We start from the raw sequence: 16,866 nt of genomic DNA, 5'->3' as shown, positions 1-16,866 counted from the left end.
GCTTTAAAACTGAAATGAAGTACTCTGAAACACCCAAAGTGGTTAATCACCAAAATATTGGTGTTTTTAAGAGAGTGTTGTGAAAACACTGTTTGGTGTTTCAGTGCATGTAAAAGGCAGCATCAAAACACAAAAACTGTGTTTCTCATAAAATCAATGGTTTATAAATGCATTGTGGTTTATAGCTTAAATATTGATCGATGATAAGAGACTATGGAGAATTATTGTTTTGTGGAATCTACATTTTTTCCAGTTCCATTATTTAGACAGATCGGAAAAAAAGACAGGCAGTAAGATGGTACATTTCGTTGGAATTTGACCCGCTCAACCACACAGCCACACTGTAAGAAATTGTTCTGGGTTGAATTGAAATGATCTAGTCGTAACACACCTCGCTTAGTCACCCCTCTCCCCACCAAAGACCAGGGTTAAATTACCCGCTCCAACCCTTCAATCTGTTTCTCCCACCTATCTCTATCCCCTCTGTCCTTTCAGAACTGTCGCCATAAAGTGTCAAAATGCAAGTCGTTTCAATGATTTATTAATTGTATATGTTGTAAATGTTGTTGAAAATGTAAGTGTATTTTATGAGGATAACCGAAGAAAGAGAACATTGAGTGATTGAACTCATTGGAAGTCGTTGGTTTGAATCACCTTGCATTTCCTATCTTGCCACTTAAAGAGGATTGTGGGTAATTCAAACAATTTTGACTTTGTGATTTTTTTTCACACGACCTCGTATGCATGTTTGAAGAAAGGAAACTCTATGTTAAGCTTGTTGTGCCATGAGGTGTAATGGATCATGATGAAGTTATGAAAACCATCAGGCAAAATGACCTTCAATGAGGACTGCACCCTTTCCCACATTCATTACTGTTAATGAAAGAGGCAAAGGTAGAATCCTAAATTCTTGCAGTCCAACCTTCAGTTGGGTCTGGTGGTTTAAACACTGTGTCTGACAATGCCTGCCAAAATTGTATAAAATGACACATTTTCAAATACATAAAACAATGTTAAACATTAAGACACTAGGAAACTACACCAAAAGAGAAGGGATCTAATTCTGCACTAAACAGAACTTGAAACACCAAAATAGTGTTTTAAATATTTTCTGTGAGTGCTCCCAGTCCCTGGCAAGGTGTTGCACAACGCTTGATTTAGTGGTGTTACAACACACCATGTAATATTTCAGAACATCTCAGGATGATGTGTTTCAATACTCCAGCAAAGTGAAGGTTTTGTCTCCTTCAAGATGGTGGCAAGCTCAGTGTTACAAAGCACTTCTCCTACCTAGGAGGCTCTAGCAGGACGTGTCACGCCTGTCACACCTTTCCCAAATACCAGCGCCATAAAGATATGGACTTGTTTATGGCTACATATATTGCCGGGGAAGGTGAGCTTAATGGTGCCAAAAAGGAGAAGGCAGTTAAGAGAGATGATAGATTGACAGCAAGGCAAGCAAGCGCATCTCCATTTCTATGGTCGTCATTGACGGTGTGTGTGTGTGTGTGTGTGTGTGTGTGTGTGTGTGTGTGTGTGTGTGTGTGTGTGTGTGTGTGTGTGTGTGTGTGTGTGTGTGTCTCTCTCCATCCATGTGTGTGTTTGTGGAATGAAGCTGCCACCCTCAGAGTAGCTAGATTTATCTAGCCCATATTTCTGCCTGTCTGGGTTTCATTAGCTAGAGCTGGGATCTCACACTACGCTCATCATCCAACTGTAGGGGTGGAAAACACTAAATCACACTACGCCATGTGTAATAATATCCCCAAAAATGTGTCCGGAAGGCACCTCCTGCAGGGGGCCTATCACACAATACCTACCCAGGGTCTGTACATTAGTCCCCCAATCAGAGGCTTTAAGACTATTGTTCTGTGCTGACCTCAATACAAAATGTATTTCAAATACATGTACATTTGCGTCTTTGCTAAAATGCATTTAATGACTCAAAATGCACATGCAGTGCCTTCAGAAAGTATTCACACCCCTTGATTTTTTTCACATTTTGTTGTGTTACAAAGTAGGATTAAAATTGATTTAATTGTCTTTTTTGTGCTTAGCTCTATTCCGTTTCTTTTTGCCATAAAAAACTCCCTAGTCCTTGCCGATGACAAGCATACCCATAACATGATGCAGCCATCACCAAGCTTGAAAAAATGAAAAGTGGTACTCAGTTATATGTTGTGTTGGATTTGACCCCAAAATAACGCTTTGTATTCAGGACATAAAGTTTATTTCTTTGCCAAAATTTGAGCAGTTATACTTTAGTGTCTTATTGCGAACAGGATGTATGTTTTGGAACGTTTTTATTCTGTACAGGATTCCTTCTTTTCACTCTGCCAATTAGGTTATTATTGTGGAGTAACTACAATGTTGTTGATTCATCCTACATCTTCTCCTATCACCGCCATTAAACTCTGTCATTGTTTTAAAGTCACCATTGGCCTCATGGTGAAATCCCTGAGCAGTTTCCTTCTTCTCCGGCAACTGAGCAAGTAAGGACGCCTGTTTCTTTGTAGTGACTGGGAGTATTGATACACCCTCTGTCACGTTCCTGACCTGTTTTCTGTTGTTTTTGAACTTTGTTTAGTTGGTCAGGACGTGAGCTGGGTGGGTAGTCTATGTTATGTGTTTCTATGTTGGGTTAAATGTGTTGCCTGATATGGTTCTCAATTAGGGGCAGGTGTTTGACGTTTCCTCTGATTGAGAACCATATTAAGGTAGGCTGTTCTCACTGTTTGTTTGTGGGTGATTGTTCCTGTGTCTGTGTCTGTTTGCAGCACATGGGACTGTTTCGTTTGTTCGTTCGTTTGGCTAGTCTTTCCTGTTCGTGCGTTCTTCGTGTCTATGTAAGTTCTCAAGTTCAGGTCTGTCTACGTCGTTTTGTTGTTTTGTTTCTATTCAAGTGTTCTTCGTATGTTCGTCTTTGCTTTAATAAATATTCATTATGTCTACATACCTCGCTGCGTGTTGGTCCGATCCATGCTCCTCCTCGTCCGAGGAGGAGGAATATGACGAACGTTACACCCTCTAAAGTGTAATTAAAGGGATATTCAATGCTGCTTTTTATTTCTTTTTACCCATCTACCAGTAGGTGCACTTCTTTGCGAGGCATTGCAAATCCTCCCTGGTCTTTGTGGTTGAATCTGTGTTTGAAATTCACTGCTCGACTGACGGACCTTACAGAGATGAGGTAGTCATTCAAAAATCATGTTAAACAATATTCTTGCACACAAATTGAGCGCATGCAACTTATTGTGTGACTTGTTAAGCAAATGTGTACTCATGAACTTATTTAGGCTTTCCATAACAAAGGGGTTGAATACTTATTGACTTTTAATTTTTTATGAATTTGTGAACATTTAGAAAAACATAATTCCACTTTGACATTATGTGGTATTGTGTGTAGTCTAGTGACAAAAAAAGGCTTTTACACAACAAAATGTGGAAAAAGTCTAGAGCTTGCTAAAATGCATGTAATGACTGACAATATTCCAGAAATGAATGGCTATGACAGCTAGGCTACAGGGTGGCCAAAGTGTTTAATCATTTGGCTTCCTAGGTTACTCTTTACATATTGATCACTGCAGATCATTTGTTTGGCCACCAAGCCAAAACTTTGGCAGTAGCTAGGTTTTCAAATTGTCCCACCAGAGATGTGATTCCATCAAACTGACTTGTTGTGGATAAAAGGCTGTGTGTGATGACGTAGTGCACATAAAAATAACTTTTGTCATTCAATTCCAACGTATCAAATAAAAAATACAAGTTAAATGGGTTTCCATCGCCTTTTCAACTCTACTGATGGTTTTGTCACAAAAACAGCTGCGTTATATAGAAAATGTGCCCACTCTGGTCTTGGCACATGTGCTCTAGCCCACAGCTTGCAGATACAGTACGGGTAGGCTACATGATGAGATTATTATGGATAAAGAGCGATATTATTTATATTTGTCAAAGGGCAGCCAAGCATTGATCATCATGTTACCAGAATAAGACCCTGGATATTTATTGGAAAGGAGCATCAAGCTCATCACCGTGCCCTTTCACCCCCCTGTGAAGTTCATCATAACTTATCTCATCCGTAGACTAATAAACTGCATCATTTCCCGAGTCATCGTGGGAGGACCACACAACATATCATCGCGTGACTCCAAGTTTACTTCTATATGATGGTTAATATATAAATATTTGTGCATTAAGTCGTTTCCACCGCCATTTCTCGCATAATTAACTTTACACACACAAAAAGACCCCACCATGCCGAACGAACAATTTATCTTTCTGCATTTATAAAATTAAACCAGCATTTCATGTTTCCATCAGCCCGGTTGTGACTTGTTTCATGCATCAGGTATTTCATCCGCATGAAATGGTTGGATGGAAGCGTGGATAGTGACAGCATTTAAACTGTGATGGTGAGTAAAATTCAATATTGGCGCATCCTTTCTACTTAACACATCAAAGGGAAGCAAAAGGCACTCATTTCGTGGAATGACCCAGTACACGTTCATTTTATTACATTTTTTAATTGAACCTTTATTTAACTAGGCAAGTCAGTTAAGAACAAATTCTTATTTACAATGACGGCCTAACGAAAGGCAAAAGGCCTCCTGTGGGGACGGCGGCTGGGATTAAAAATAAAAATATAGGACAAAACACACATCATGACAAGAGAGACACCACAACACTACATAAAAAGAGACCTAAGACAACAACATAGCAAGGCAGCGACACATGAATACACAGCATGGTAGCAACACCACATGACAACAACATGGTAGCAACACAACATGGTAGCAGCACAAAACATGGTACAAACACTATTGGGCACAGACAACAGCACAAAGGGCAAGAAGGTAGAGACAACAATACATCAGGCGAAGCAGCCACAACTGTCAGTAAGATTGTCCATGATTGAGTCTTTGAATGAAGAGATGGAGACAAAACGGTCCAGTTCGAGTGTTTTTTGCAGCTCGTTCCAGTCGCTGGCTGCAGCGAATTGAAAAGAGGAGCGACACAGGGATGTGTGTGCTTTGGGGACCTTTAACAGAATGTGACAGGCAGAACGGGTGTTGTATGTTAAGTTCAATGCTCTCGTCAACTTTGCTTGTTTATTTGTCATATGCACATGAAAGACATGGAGTCACTACATGACTGATAATGTATCACGTTTGAAGTCATTTACATTTTAGTGCTGGTGGTATGTAGTTGAGGCAGTTAAGAAGAGATAGACAAAGAATGTAGACAGAGAAGACAGTTAAGAAGAGATAGTTAAGAAGAGATAGAGAGAGAGAAGATAGTTAAGAAGAGATAGTTAAGAAGAGATAGACAGAGAATATGCTCATCACCCAACTGAAGGTGTGGAAAACACTACATCACACTAAGCCATGTGTAATAACCCCTAAAATGTGTCTGGAAGGCATCTCTTGCAGGGGGCCTATCACACAATCCCTACAGAGGGACCTATCATGCGTCACCCAATCGGAGGCCTTGAAGTTGTTGCTGGGTGCAACCGGGGTCATCCTGTCATCCTAACCTTCTGTGCTGACCTCAACACAACCCTTGGGACTTTAACCGATGTTATCGAAGGACAAAATACACTTGTTTTTAGAAGTAGGCATGTGTATTCACTTTGGTGCTAGGGTAGTAAATAACGGTTTCTGTATGTTTGTGAGTGTGTGTGTGTGTGTGTGTGTGTGTGTGTGTGTGTGTGTGTGTGTGTGTGTGTGTGTGTGTGTGTGTGTGTGTGTGTGTGTGTGTGTGTGTGTGTGTGTGTGTGTGTGAGACAGTGTGTAATTATGGGTTTTAAAATAGCTAATGTCTTGCAACAGAGTTTTTCCCCCAGTGATTATTAAGGATCGTTTACATTTATTTAATAAATCTTTCAGAGTTGGCATTTGATTAAACAGAACTGAGACCGTTTAAAACTTTTTCTAGGTATTGTTTGTAACCGTAGTCTGTGAGAACACCAGGATGACTAACAGATGCCTCAGGTACTTCTCTATCTGTGCCATTCCCAATAAGCAGAAACCTGTGATCAGTTAAACATTTCCTTAACCTCACCGTAACCACTATCAGGTAAAGCTAAATCTGACCTTAGATGATTACCTAGGGGAGATGTTAGACTTCACAGTAGCAGCTAAACAGACGTGTCCTGATGCATGTACAGTGCAGTGGAGCCATTAAGTTAAATGATTAGAATATGTAACATAATGCGTGTCGGCAGGCTTGGGGAAAAAGTGATTTGGTCTGACAGATACCACCTCTGCTAGGGAATATGAAGTGAAGGCAGCCTGGAGGTTTGTGTGTGGAAGGTGGAAACAATATAAGCCCCATGTTCATTCCTGTTACATGTGAAATTTCACAAAACCATAATAAGGTCGACCATAGAATGTTCCATGTAAATCAGTAAGAGATTACTGTAACTAGAAAAGGATGTATAGGCCTACAGTACTGAAGGGGAAAAACAATAACTAGACTGCTGCATGTCCATGTATACAGAGAGATAAGAGGATGCTGGTTTAATTGTAAACATGATGTATATATTTTGGATGTAGGTGGAAAGCTAAAGCAAGAAAAGAAAATCTTTCCCAAAGTAAAAAAAAAAACATCTAGGGAAGAAAATTGTAGGACTATTACAGTTCAGATGTAAGCAACCAGTATGTTGAGGGCAGATGTTTGTCAGAAGGCCCCCTGAGGACCTATAGGAGCTCTGTACCCTAGGCTGCCCTGGCTATAGCCTGACTGTAAAAGGCTGTGTGTTGATTTAACTAGAGCTGAAGAGAGCGATTGTAACAGCGCTCCGAGCAGCATACGGTTTACCAAGACGCCAGGGATCTCCCCAAGTGACTTATAGAAGAGAGTTCAAACTGTCCAAGCATTGTAGGAAATATACTTTTAGCCAAAGGAACACACATGATTCTTGACATTTGAATCTTTTTTGTTTGTTTTGTTAACCTTTTTTTCTCTGCCCCCGATGCTATTCTTGCTTTCCCGTGTCACGGTAATGCGAGACGACAATGTGAACTTTGGGCCAACGAATTCCGGCCGCGTTGTCTGACGTTGCTACTCTCAGGAGTCCATGCTAGTCTGTTGAGGAATACAGCTAGGTTTCTATCGCTACTTGTCATCGCTGCCTCCCGTCAAGACTAGGAGTGCGGGGGGACTGGGGGGACTTCAGATAAAACGACTCCCACATCACACGGTGAACACAAAACATCCCACCCCTCTGCTACCCGAGACAGGAGATACCGCTGTACTCCTGTCAATTGGCACGGCTCGCAATTAGGATCAAATGGGCTATCTATGGAACATGTGACCAACCCCCTTGCCTATTTTTAACACAAGGGGGATGACAACATTGACACATTGAATCCCTAGAGAACAGAAACATGCACAGTATGCCATAGGCCCTGGGTACATCAAAGCCTTAGCTAACACTAGGTTATCGCATGCTATGTCTATCGCTATGGTATGTATGCTAAGCCTTGGATAACGCTAGGCTATCGTATGCTATGTCTATCTCTATGGTATGTATGCTAAGCCTTGGCTAACGTTAGGCTATCGTATGCTATGTCTATCTCTATGGTATGTATGTTAAGCTGCATTGCATGCCTCGATAATGCACAGCAGGGCAGTTATTTTGCAGCCCATGTGCTATAGTGGTGCAAACATACTAGGGCCAAATGTTAGTCATTTATAGGTAGCATTTGTAAAGAGCTTGTCATCAGATCTTAGAGTGGTTCACATTAGGTTAGAATAACTATCACTAACCTCATCCACCATAAGAAAATATATCTAATTCCCAGTCAGTTGACACTATGTTTACAGTCGGTAAAAATGTTACAATACCTAATATGACTTTGGAGTGGACAAAATGCACCATTACATTCTGCATGACCATGGTGCTCACGGTAAAGTCATCCTCGAAAGGCATGGGTGATCACCAAATCACCTAATTCTCTCATTGTCCATCAATTGTCCATCACCTTACCAAGAAGCTAGAAGTGAGGAATGGTATGGAGATGTATGTGTAGGTGTGCATGCATGCCTTCTTAACATACCTAGCAGTTGCACTCCACGGGTCAACCCATAGACATCTATCAGTGCCCACAGCGGTTCTCCTGTTCTCACCCCACTGAAGAACAACATCGGGTTGGACTCATTGATTCTATAGAAGACCCGGCCCTTCTTGTCCACCCAGAAGGCGATGACGTTCCCTTCGTTGGCAAACTCCTCAGGTAATGCCTTGGCCCAGAAGCCACTCTGGGAGACCAGGTCAGGACAGGCATACTTGGGCAGGCTTTCTGGGTTGATACGGGACGGGTCTTTAGCCGTGAAGCCCAGACGGAGAGCTCCGCTCCAGCAACACTGCTTCTTAGTGATCTGTGGAAGGAGGACAGACTATGATAGGTCGATGGTGTTACAGCAGTTTGTAGTAGCATAAGAGTGTACGGTCTAGGATTGTACTTTATAAGGAAGTCTAAATGTTGCCTTGAAGTTTGAAGATTCCCTTTGTGTATTGTTTGTGAATGAGATTCCATTTTGTGACCTAGGCCTATACAATGCTGTCAGGTTGCAAAAGAAAGCAAGTCATGGGCCAATTTGGTTGGTTGTATAACTGTACCATGGTTTCCGTTAGTAAAATATGGTGGCAGACCTTTGACAGGCAGCATTTTAATTTACCGGACATTTAAGACATTTACCGGACCAATATGCATTGGGTGCGTAACCTGATTAGGGCGTCCACCCACAGTGACAGAAATCCCATTTAGATTATGGTAATTCATCTCAACAGACCATGACACTCTAGGATGCAATGGCGTGCGTCCTTCTTACAGAATTCCGATGCGCAATTTGAAAATAATTGCCACATTTACTTTTCCTCAGCTAACAACAGGAGTAATGAACAGCAAAATCACTAGCCTATGTCAATCTGCTATCCCCCATAGTTAAAAAGTGTACCTATTCTGTTGGACAGCTTGTCGTTCTGTGTGAAAGAAATAGGCCATTCCAAACAAAATCTGGGACAGTTGTGGGACAATAGATCCCAAATTCATACAACTAAAAGACCTAGGCTACATCCCCAAAAATGTCAAAAGAAATGAGGCTCATGCAACTGATCAGAATATTTTGCTTAAAATGTTGAAACAATATTTAGTCTTCACATTATAAGCGCAGCAATCCGCACAAGGCAGTAGGATACGTGCAAATGTTCATTTCATAATGCTATTAGCAGGAAAACACAGTTGTCAAAAGCACACCGCACATGCGAGCGGTTTCATGAGACAGAGAAAAAATATCCATTCGAAATTTTGAAGGGAGATAAAGATGCAACAACTAGCATGGGTTGTTAATATGACTAGGATTGTGCATTTGGCTCCTGGACAATAAAATAAAGTTGATTTGAAAACCAGTACAACATGAGAGAAATAGGCTACTGGTTTCAATGGCATATGGGAGTCTTTATAAAATAATTGCCTGTAAGTTTGGTTGGATTTTGGCTAGGCTACTTCGAAGCCAGGTAAGACATGCCTCATAATATGTACTGTAGTAAAACGTTCAGGTTTCAAACAGTTAAGTATATGTTTTCAAAATTCATACTGCCTTCCGCTCATTGCAAAGTGGTGTGTGACACACTATTGCCTGCCTAGTTGCCTATGCACTTGAATGGCGAAAGGGAAGCACAAATCAATTACCAGCTGAGAAATAAAAATAGTAGCTTATTTTAATCGTGGCCATCAAAACTGTTTTTAACAGGCGATTGCGTTTAGAATTGTTGCACAATGATTGGGCTTATAAAAGCACGTTTCACTCCAGCACCAACGAACTAGCTGTTTGATGAGCTGAAGCAGCAGCTCACACGCTACAGCGACTTCAACCAATGAATAGGCTAAAATTCCCCCGTACATCTGGCCGGAGCCAAAAATGTTTTAGCAGCTTTTCTTTCTTTTCTTTTTTTTTTTTACCGGTTAATGGAAACCCTGAACTGTACCTAAGTGTACTTCCGAGCAGGGGTTCCCAAACTTTTTTACTCAGGCCCCCATTCCAGCATTGGGGAACATCACACCTTCCCCCGCGAGCGAGCGAAGTCTATTTCTATAGGCACAAGCACTGTTCATGACACAAACTGTTCCCACCCCTGGGAGAGAAAATATTGCAGGTTTAAAACTTATTTCCTGCAGTTCTACACATTTTGTCATGTGGTGAGGAGAGAATTGATCAATTTTAAAGATCATTTTCTTGCAATTCTATAAAAAAAAAGGGTTTAGGAACCACTGCTTTAGAGCACTTGGCTGAATGAACTGTTGTGCTTGCTGCTATTCACTCATCATTGTTTTACCAACACCCAGTAAAGCCACATCCACTTTCCCTGGTGCCATAAGCAATATTTACCCAGTGCTTTGACTGTGTTGACATGCTGGCTTGTTAGATGGAAACCTGCTAAGCCTATTTGGGGAGACAGGATCAGGAGGGGGAAGCAGCAGTAGACTGAATGAAGGATTTACCTGGACAAGCTCATAAGCTAGATGTGTGTGTGTGTGTGTGTGTGTGTGTGTGTGTGTGTGTGTGTGTGTGTGTGTGTGTGTGTGTGTGTGTGTGTGTGTGTGTTCGCATCACCACCCTGACTTGGTGTGTTTACATTATATATACCGTGCATACATCAGATACTGTACACATCAAAGCTAGTCTCACCTATTGTACAGATCCGTGTTAGTATCTCTCTCCATATCTTGCGTCATCTTTTGAGCCTTTGGTGTCAGCATCCCACCATGTACAGAACAACCTACAAAGTTCCCTACAACTGGGTGTTCTGGTGCCTCTCTGGCAGTTCAACATGTTGATTGGGGACCTTGCTGGGGAATGGGCTTTTTCTTCTTGAAAATGTTAATAAAATAAACAAATAAAATCAATCTACCGTTGTTAGAATACTTTAAAATACTGTACATAAACCTCCTTGGGTGTGGTGTTGTGTCCATCTAAATCTCTACATACCTTGATCCGGACCTGCTCGTACAACGCTACAGGTCTGTTGCTGAAGGTGATGGCGTTACAGAAGCTGGCCTGCCTCTTGACGGTCCTCTGGGCCAGGTCCATGGCGATCTGGGAGCCCTTGGTGTTCGGGTGGAAGAGCAAGGGACTTATGGCCAGGCCTCTCCTCTGGCCCCCGCCCACAACGCCACACTGCTGGATGGGCAGGCAGCGCTTGGGCTTGTGGTGGCATCGGTGGGTGGTGGAGGGGAACGGACCGCCCAGAGAGTCTGATGGATAGACAGAGGGGTGTCATCAGAATGACATTCAAACCCTTCTAATCCTTTATACAGTATGTGTTTGTGTTCTATGTTGTTATGCGTCTTGTATGTACAGTATGTACTGTTCATGTGAATGGGACATTTGCCTGTTTTCCCCCATGAAGTTCCCTCCCAGAAAATACAAGTTATTTTAATGTAATTGAATATAAATACACTCATTAGAACAGGTGTAGTTCTTGCTCGGCTTTAGCTGAAGTTGAATGATTGTCACATATTAGGATGTGTAAATTGCCCCACGATGCTGATCTCAGCACAATGTCATGTTGCCCCACGTTTATGGCAAAGGTTATGATTTAGGGAGGCTAAAGCTGATCCTAGATCTGTGCCTATGGGGACCTTCTATGGATTTCTAGGCCTATTCCTATCAGATAACTAGTTCACCTCTTACTACAATCGGACTTGTTTGATTCACATAAACAGCAGTTGCTCAGTAATCATGTTGGTCCTCCAGCGAAAACCAATTCCAAGTCCATGCTGTTGTTTAACGTTTTACAATGTTTGAGTAGGAAATGACATTTTCCTCCCTGTTCATTGCTTTGTGCCTGACCTTATGACCTTAGGACTGGCAAATAAAGTTAGTGGTTGATGTGCACCATCGCTGACCCAACATTATCATCCTTTTCTGAGTATTGAGTCAGTGACTACGTGGCATTTTCAGTTAGGATTAAGCATCATTACTGTACAGTGTAGAATATAATACAATACTATTATATTATTAATGTTTATAGTATAAACCACGTGTAAATGTACTTTGAGTTTAATTGAATATTATTTATTGATATAAGGAGGGGGTGTCTAATAACCTCATATTGTCTCGGGAAAATGCATACAGTTCATCATATGACTCATATAAACAAGTACAGGGAAGTACAAACGGACAGGAAACTACAAACTACATGATTAAAATCTAGTAATGGAATCCAAATAGATATTCTAGCACACCATTAGAAACTGCAATACTAGCTCCAGTATGGTACAATATATCATATGACTCTTATAAACAAACTCAGGGACGCACAAACTACATGATTTGATTACTATCTAGAAATATAATGTAGATAGAGAACCTAGTGCATCAGGAACAAACCATAGGATTTCACTTCTATCTAGTACAGCTACATCTGTTATAACACATCAGCAGGATCTGCAATGGAAAGCTTCAGGATTATCATGACTATTAGGAATTACATCTAGATAGAGAATGTAGTCCATTAGCGCCTCACTAGGACCATCTGCATAGGAAAGCTTCCATATACTGATAATGAACAAGATGCAGAGTGAATGAATGTGTTTACCAATGACCCAGGGAGCAGGTGAAGGTTCTACAAATCTGTCCCCAGTCACCTACTACACTGCAGCAGCCAGACATGCTCTCAAAGACACACATCTCGTTTCAATTTCATGCCTCCTTCCACTGTTCTGGCTATAATGTGAGGTCTACACTGAGTGTACAAAATATTAGGAACACCTTCCTACTATTGAGCTGCAACCCTTTTGCCCTCAGAACAGCCTCAATTCATCAGGGCATGGACTCTATAAGGTGTCAAAAGCGTTCCACAGGGATGCTGGCCCATGTTGACTCCAAAGCTTCCCACAGTTGTGTCAAATTGGCTGGATGTCCTTTGACCATTCTTGATACACACGGAAAACTGTTGAGTGTGAAAAACCCAGCAGTGTTGCAGTTCTTGACACACTCAAACCGGTGCGCCTGGCACCTACTACCACACCCCGTTCAAAAGCACTTAAATATTTTGTCTTGCCCATTCACCTTCTGAATGGCACACATACACAATTCATGTCTCAATTGTCTCAAGACATAAAATTCCATCTTTAACCAGTCTCCTCCCCTTCATCTACACTGATTGAAGTGGATTTCGCACTACAGAGGGTAGTGCGAACGGCCCAGTACATCACTGGGGCCAAGCTTCCTGCCATCCAGGACCTCTATACCAGGCGGTGTCAGAGGAAGGCCATAAAAAAGAATCCAGCCACCCTAGTCATAGACTGTTCTCTCTGCTACCGCACGGCAAGCGGTACCGGAGCACCAAGTCTAGGTCCAAGAGGCTTCTAAACAGCTTCTACCCCCAAGCCATAAGACTCCTGAACATCTAGTCAAATGGCTACCCAGACTATTTGCATTGCCCCCCACCCCCTCTTTACACCACTGCTACTCTCTGTTGTCATCTATGCATTGCCACTTTAATAACTCTACCTACATGTACATACTACCTCAACTAACCGGTGTCCCCGCACATTGACTCTGTATTGGTACCCCCCTGTATATAGTCTCGCTATTGTTACTTTACTGCTGCTCTTTAATTACTTGTTACTTTTATCTCTTACTCTTATCCATATTTTTTTGAAAGTGCATTTTTGGTTAAGGGCTCGTAAGTAAGCATTTCACTGTAAGGTCTACACTTGATGTATTCGGCGCATGTGACGAATAACATTGGATTTGATTTAACAAGTGAGATCAATAAGGGATCATAGCTTTCACCTGGATTCACCTGGTCAGTTTATGTCATGGAAAGAGCAGGTGTTCCTAATGTTTTGTAGACACAGTGTATATAATGTCATGTGACTGGGATATTAGCCTGTTGTGCCCTTTCAATTAGCTAACTGTGTTTTGGTTCTATTCTATATTCAAATCAGGGCCTCTTGGTTGTCCTCACCAAATTGTACAAATCACAATAACCCAGCGCTTCTACTTTTTACCATTGATAACCTCAACAAAGACTGCAAAAGCAACTGAGGGTCTGGGAATCACTGATAAGGCCTGTATACAGCATTCTACATAACAGCTAGCCTACGTCCCAAATGGCACCCTATTCCCTACACCATGCACTACTTTCAACCAAAGCCCTATAAGGCACTGTCAAAATGAGTGCACTAAAAAGGGAATAGGGTGCCATTTGGGAGGAAGACACTACTTTATCAATAGATACACACTCCCAGTGTTTAGCCTATACAATCACTTACTCACTCAGGCCCCATAATCAAGCATCATGTCCTTTTGTCTTTAGCGTAGGGGCAAAGGGAGAGCATTCATTGAATGGGGCGCACATGCTCGCAGCAGATTGGACAGTGTGTGTGTGTGTGTGTGTACAGTGTGTGTGTGTGTCAGGCAAGATTGAACTGAATGCATTAGCGACAACTAGCAAAAGGAGAACCGCAGCTGTTGGTTGAGGGAAACAGGGGTTAAGTGTGAATTCACGTTCCTTAGCAACCCTCAGTCTCTGCGTCAAAGGCTAGATTTGCGGGAACGGCTCAGGCTAGATACGGACAGATGCTATTTGTTTGCTAGCAGACAACACATGAATGATATTTGCATTTTAGTGCTATGGTTCATCAGGACAGCTTTGTAGGCTACAGTAGGATCACTAATATTTCCAAACTCATCTTGGCCTATCTGACTGAAAGTAATTTTTCCATGAAGGATTGCTCTGTTTTATGCTTATTGACAGGCTGTCTGTAAATGCTTTGGAGCTATACCTACAGGTATAGGATATTAATTTGACCAGTTTCTAATGCAGGTTGACGTTTCTTGTCATGAGTCTTGTCCTGGAGGCAGAACTGAGCGATTTCCCTTTAAATAGCCCAGTGGTTAGCTTTTTGGTCTTAATTTAAAGTGGCACTCCAGTCTCCTTTTCACCTCATTCAACACCTGATTTACATAACAAAAGACACATCTCAATAGGTGGTCCAGGTATGTCATGAAGTAGCACAAGTGGGGGTGGGCCTTTCCTCTTTTGTTCTCTATTGCTCCTCTTTTGTTCCTCAAGCAAGGGGGGCGATGACATCACAGATTTCCATCAGACCAACACCTAGACTGCGCTACTCCTTGAAGTTTGCAGTTGTGTTTAAAAAACACTCGTTTGCGCAGAAATATTTTTTTTTACCCTTTACTGTCTGTACTTTATTGTATTTATACTGGGGATATTGCTTTTCAACGGTAAAAGTTCAAACGTCGCTGAAGGCCATTTTTAAGGTTAGGGTTAGGCATTAGGGGCAGTTTGAATGATGAGCGATGTTTGAACTTTTACTGTTGAAAAGCAATATCCCAAGTAGAAATACAGTAGCAGTGTGGTTTTATGACTTTATAGCTGTGCCAGCTAGTGACCACTCCGCAGAGCTGCCTCCAGAAGAATATTCATGATGAAAAATGCTAACCTGCGCTTCGCACCGCAAGAAGATAGTCCTAGCATTACCAGACAAAGATATGGAAAAAAGGTGTATGGGGATAAGACTGTATGACCTTATCACTCTCTAGCTGGATTTGTAATGTGCCTGGGGATCTTGGAGTGCCTCAATACAGATGTAGTATCTTAATTTGAGCCAGTTTGCTAGAGCAGTAAAATAATCCTGCAGCAACAGGAAATGTGAATTATTATGTGGATTATAATTAATGGATATTTTCTTTGTAGGGGTTGATGCATTTTATATTACGGCAAATCAAGTTAGAATTGTAAAAGTGGAAATTACAAACTTTAGAAGCCTTTTTAAACCTTGAATACACTACAAGTTTGCATTTCCTGCAGTACAGGAAAATTATCATTAACAAAAGAGTGATGAAATTAAGATCCTAAATCTGTACCATCGGCAGGATGTTATTCAGAATGACCAACCTTCCCAGAGAATTCCCCTTCTAATTCTCCATAAGTGGGCTCCCGAGTGGAGCAGCGGTCTAAGGCACTGCATCTCAGTGCTAGAGACGTCACTACAGACCCCGTTTTGATCCCGGGCTGTATCACAACCAGCCGTGATCAGGAGTTCCTTCTTAACTGACTTGTCTAGTTAAATAAATAAAAAATTCCCAATGCCTACAATTTGACCTCAAGTAACATCTGTGGAAGGATGTAAGCATATTGGGTGATGAAGCCAATGATTACGAAGCACCAAGTCAGGTCATGTGTAACAGGTCCTTCCACCTCATACATACTGTTGATAGGATTTCACATGCCTAATTTGTGCTCACGCTGCCATTGGTTACACTCTTAGAAAACAAGGTGCTATCTAGAACCTAAAAGGTTTCTTCAGCTGTCCCCATAGGAGAACACTTTGAAGAACCCTTTTTGGTTCCAGGTAGAACCTTATTGGGTTCAATGTAGAACCCTTTCCCCAGAGGGTTCTACATGGAACCCGAAAGAGTTCTGTGAAAAAGGGTTCTCCTATAGGGACAGCCAAAGAACCCTTTTGGAACCCTTTTTTTCTGAGAGTGTATATTTAGAGTTGAGGGTACAATTCCTACAGTATAATAGTGAGATGAAAAAGCCCAATTATGGTAATTGTTTCGGTGATGTTCTGTGTGAGCACATAGTTCACACATGGAGCCACTCTCCTATTCAAGCTCTGCATTGAAACATTGTTTATAATGATGAATACCTCAATTTGATTCCATTAGCCAAAGATGATTAATTAGCTGTTAGCGAGCTATTTACGAAGACGAAAAGCGAGCTAGGAGCCTAAGTTAAGTGTCCAGTTTGATTGATTTCTTTCTGTACACAAGAGAGGTAACTATATGAATCAGGTAGAGTGGAATGCAAGACACAAGGGG

The 16,866-nt window shown here is 41.6% G+C and overlaps 1 protein-coding gene across 1 annotated transcript in view; it reads right to left on the bottom strand.

Annotated features, from left to right (window-relative positions):
* Positions 1–16,866, bottom strand: part of LOC120023137 (E3 ubiquitin-protein ligase NEURL1-like) — a 99,917-nt gene that overhangs the window by 38,144 nt on the left and 44,907 nt on the right. The window contains exons 2-3 of the mRNA XM_038967131.1: positions 10,996–11,261; positions 8,064–8,385 (exon numbers count right to left, since the gene is read on the bottom strand). Of these exons, the coding sequence (XP_038823059.1) occupies positions 8,064–8,385; positions 10,996–11,261 (588 nt within the window). The remainder of the gene's footprint in view (positions 1–8,063; positions 8,386–10,995; positions 11,262–16,866) is intronic.

This window comes from Salvelinus namaycush, chromosome 2 (genome assembly GCF_016432855.1).
Source record: "Salvelinus namaycush isolate Seneca chromosome 2, SaNama_1.0, whole genome shotgun sequence".
In the NCBI taxonomy this organism is placed as follows: domain Eukaryota; kingdom Metazoa; phylum Chordata; class Actinopteri; order Salmoniformes; family Salmonidae; genus Salvelinus; species Salvelinus namaycush.
Note: the sequence above shows the minus strand (reverse complement) of the source record. Positions and strands in the feature narration are given on the sequence as shown.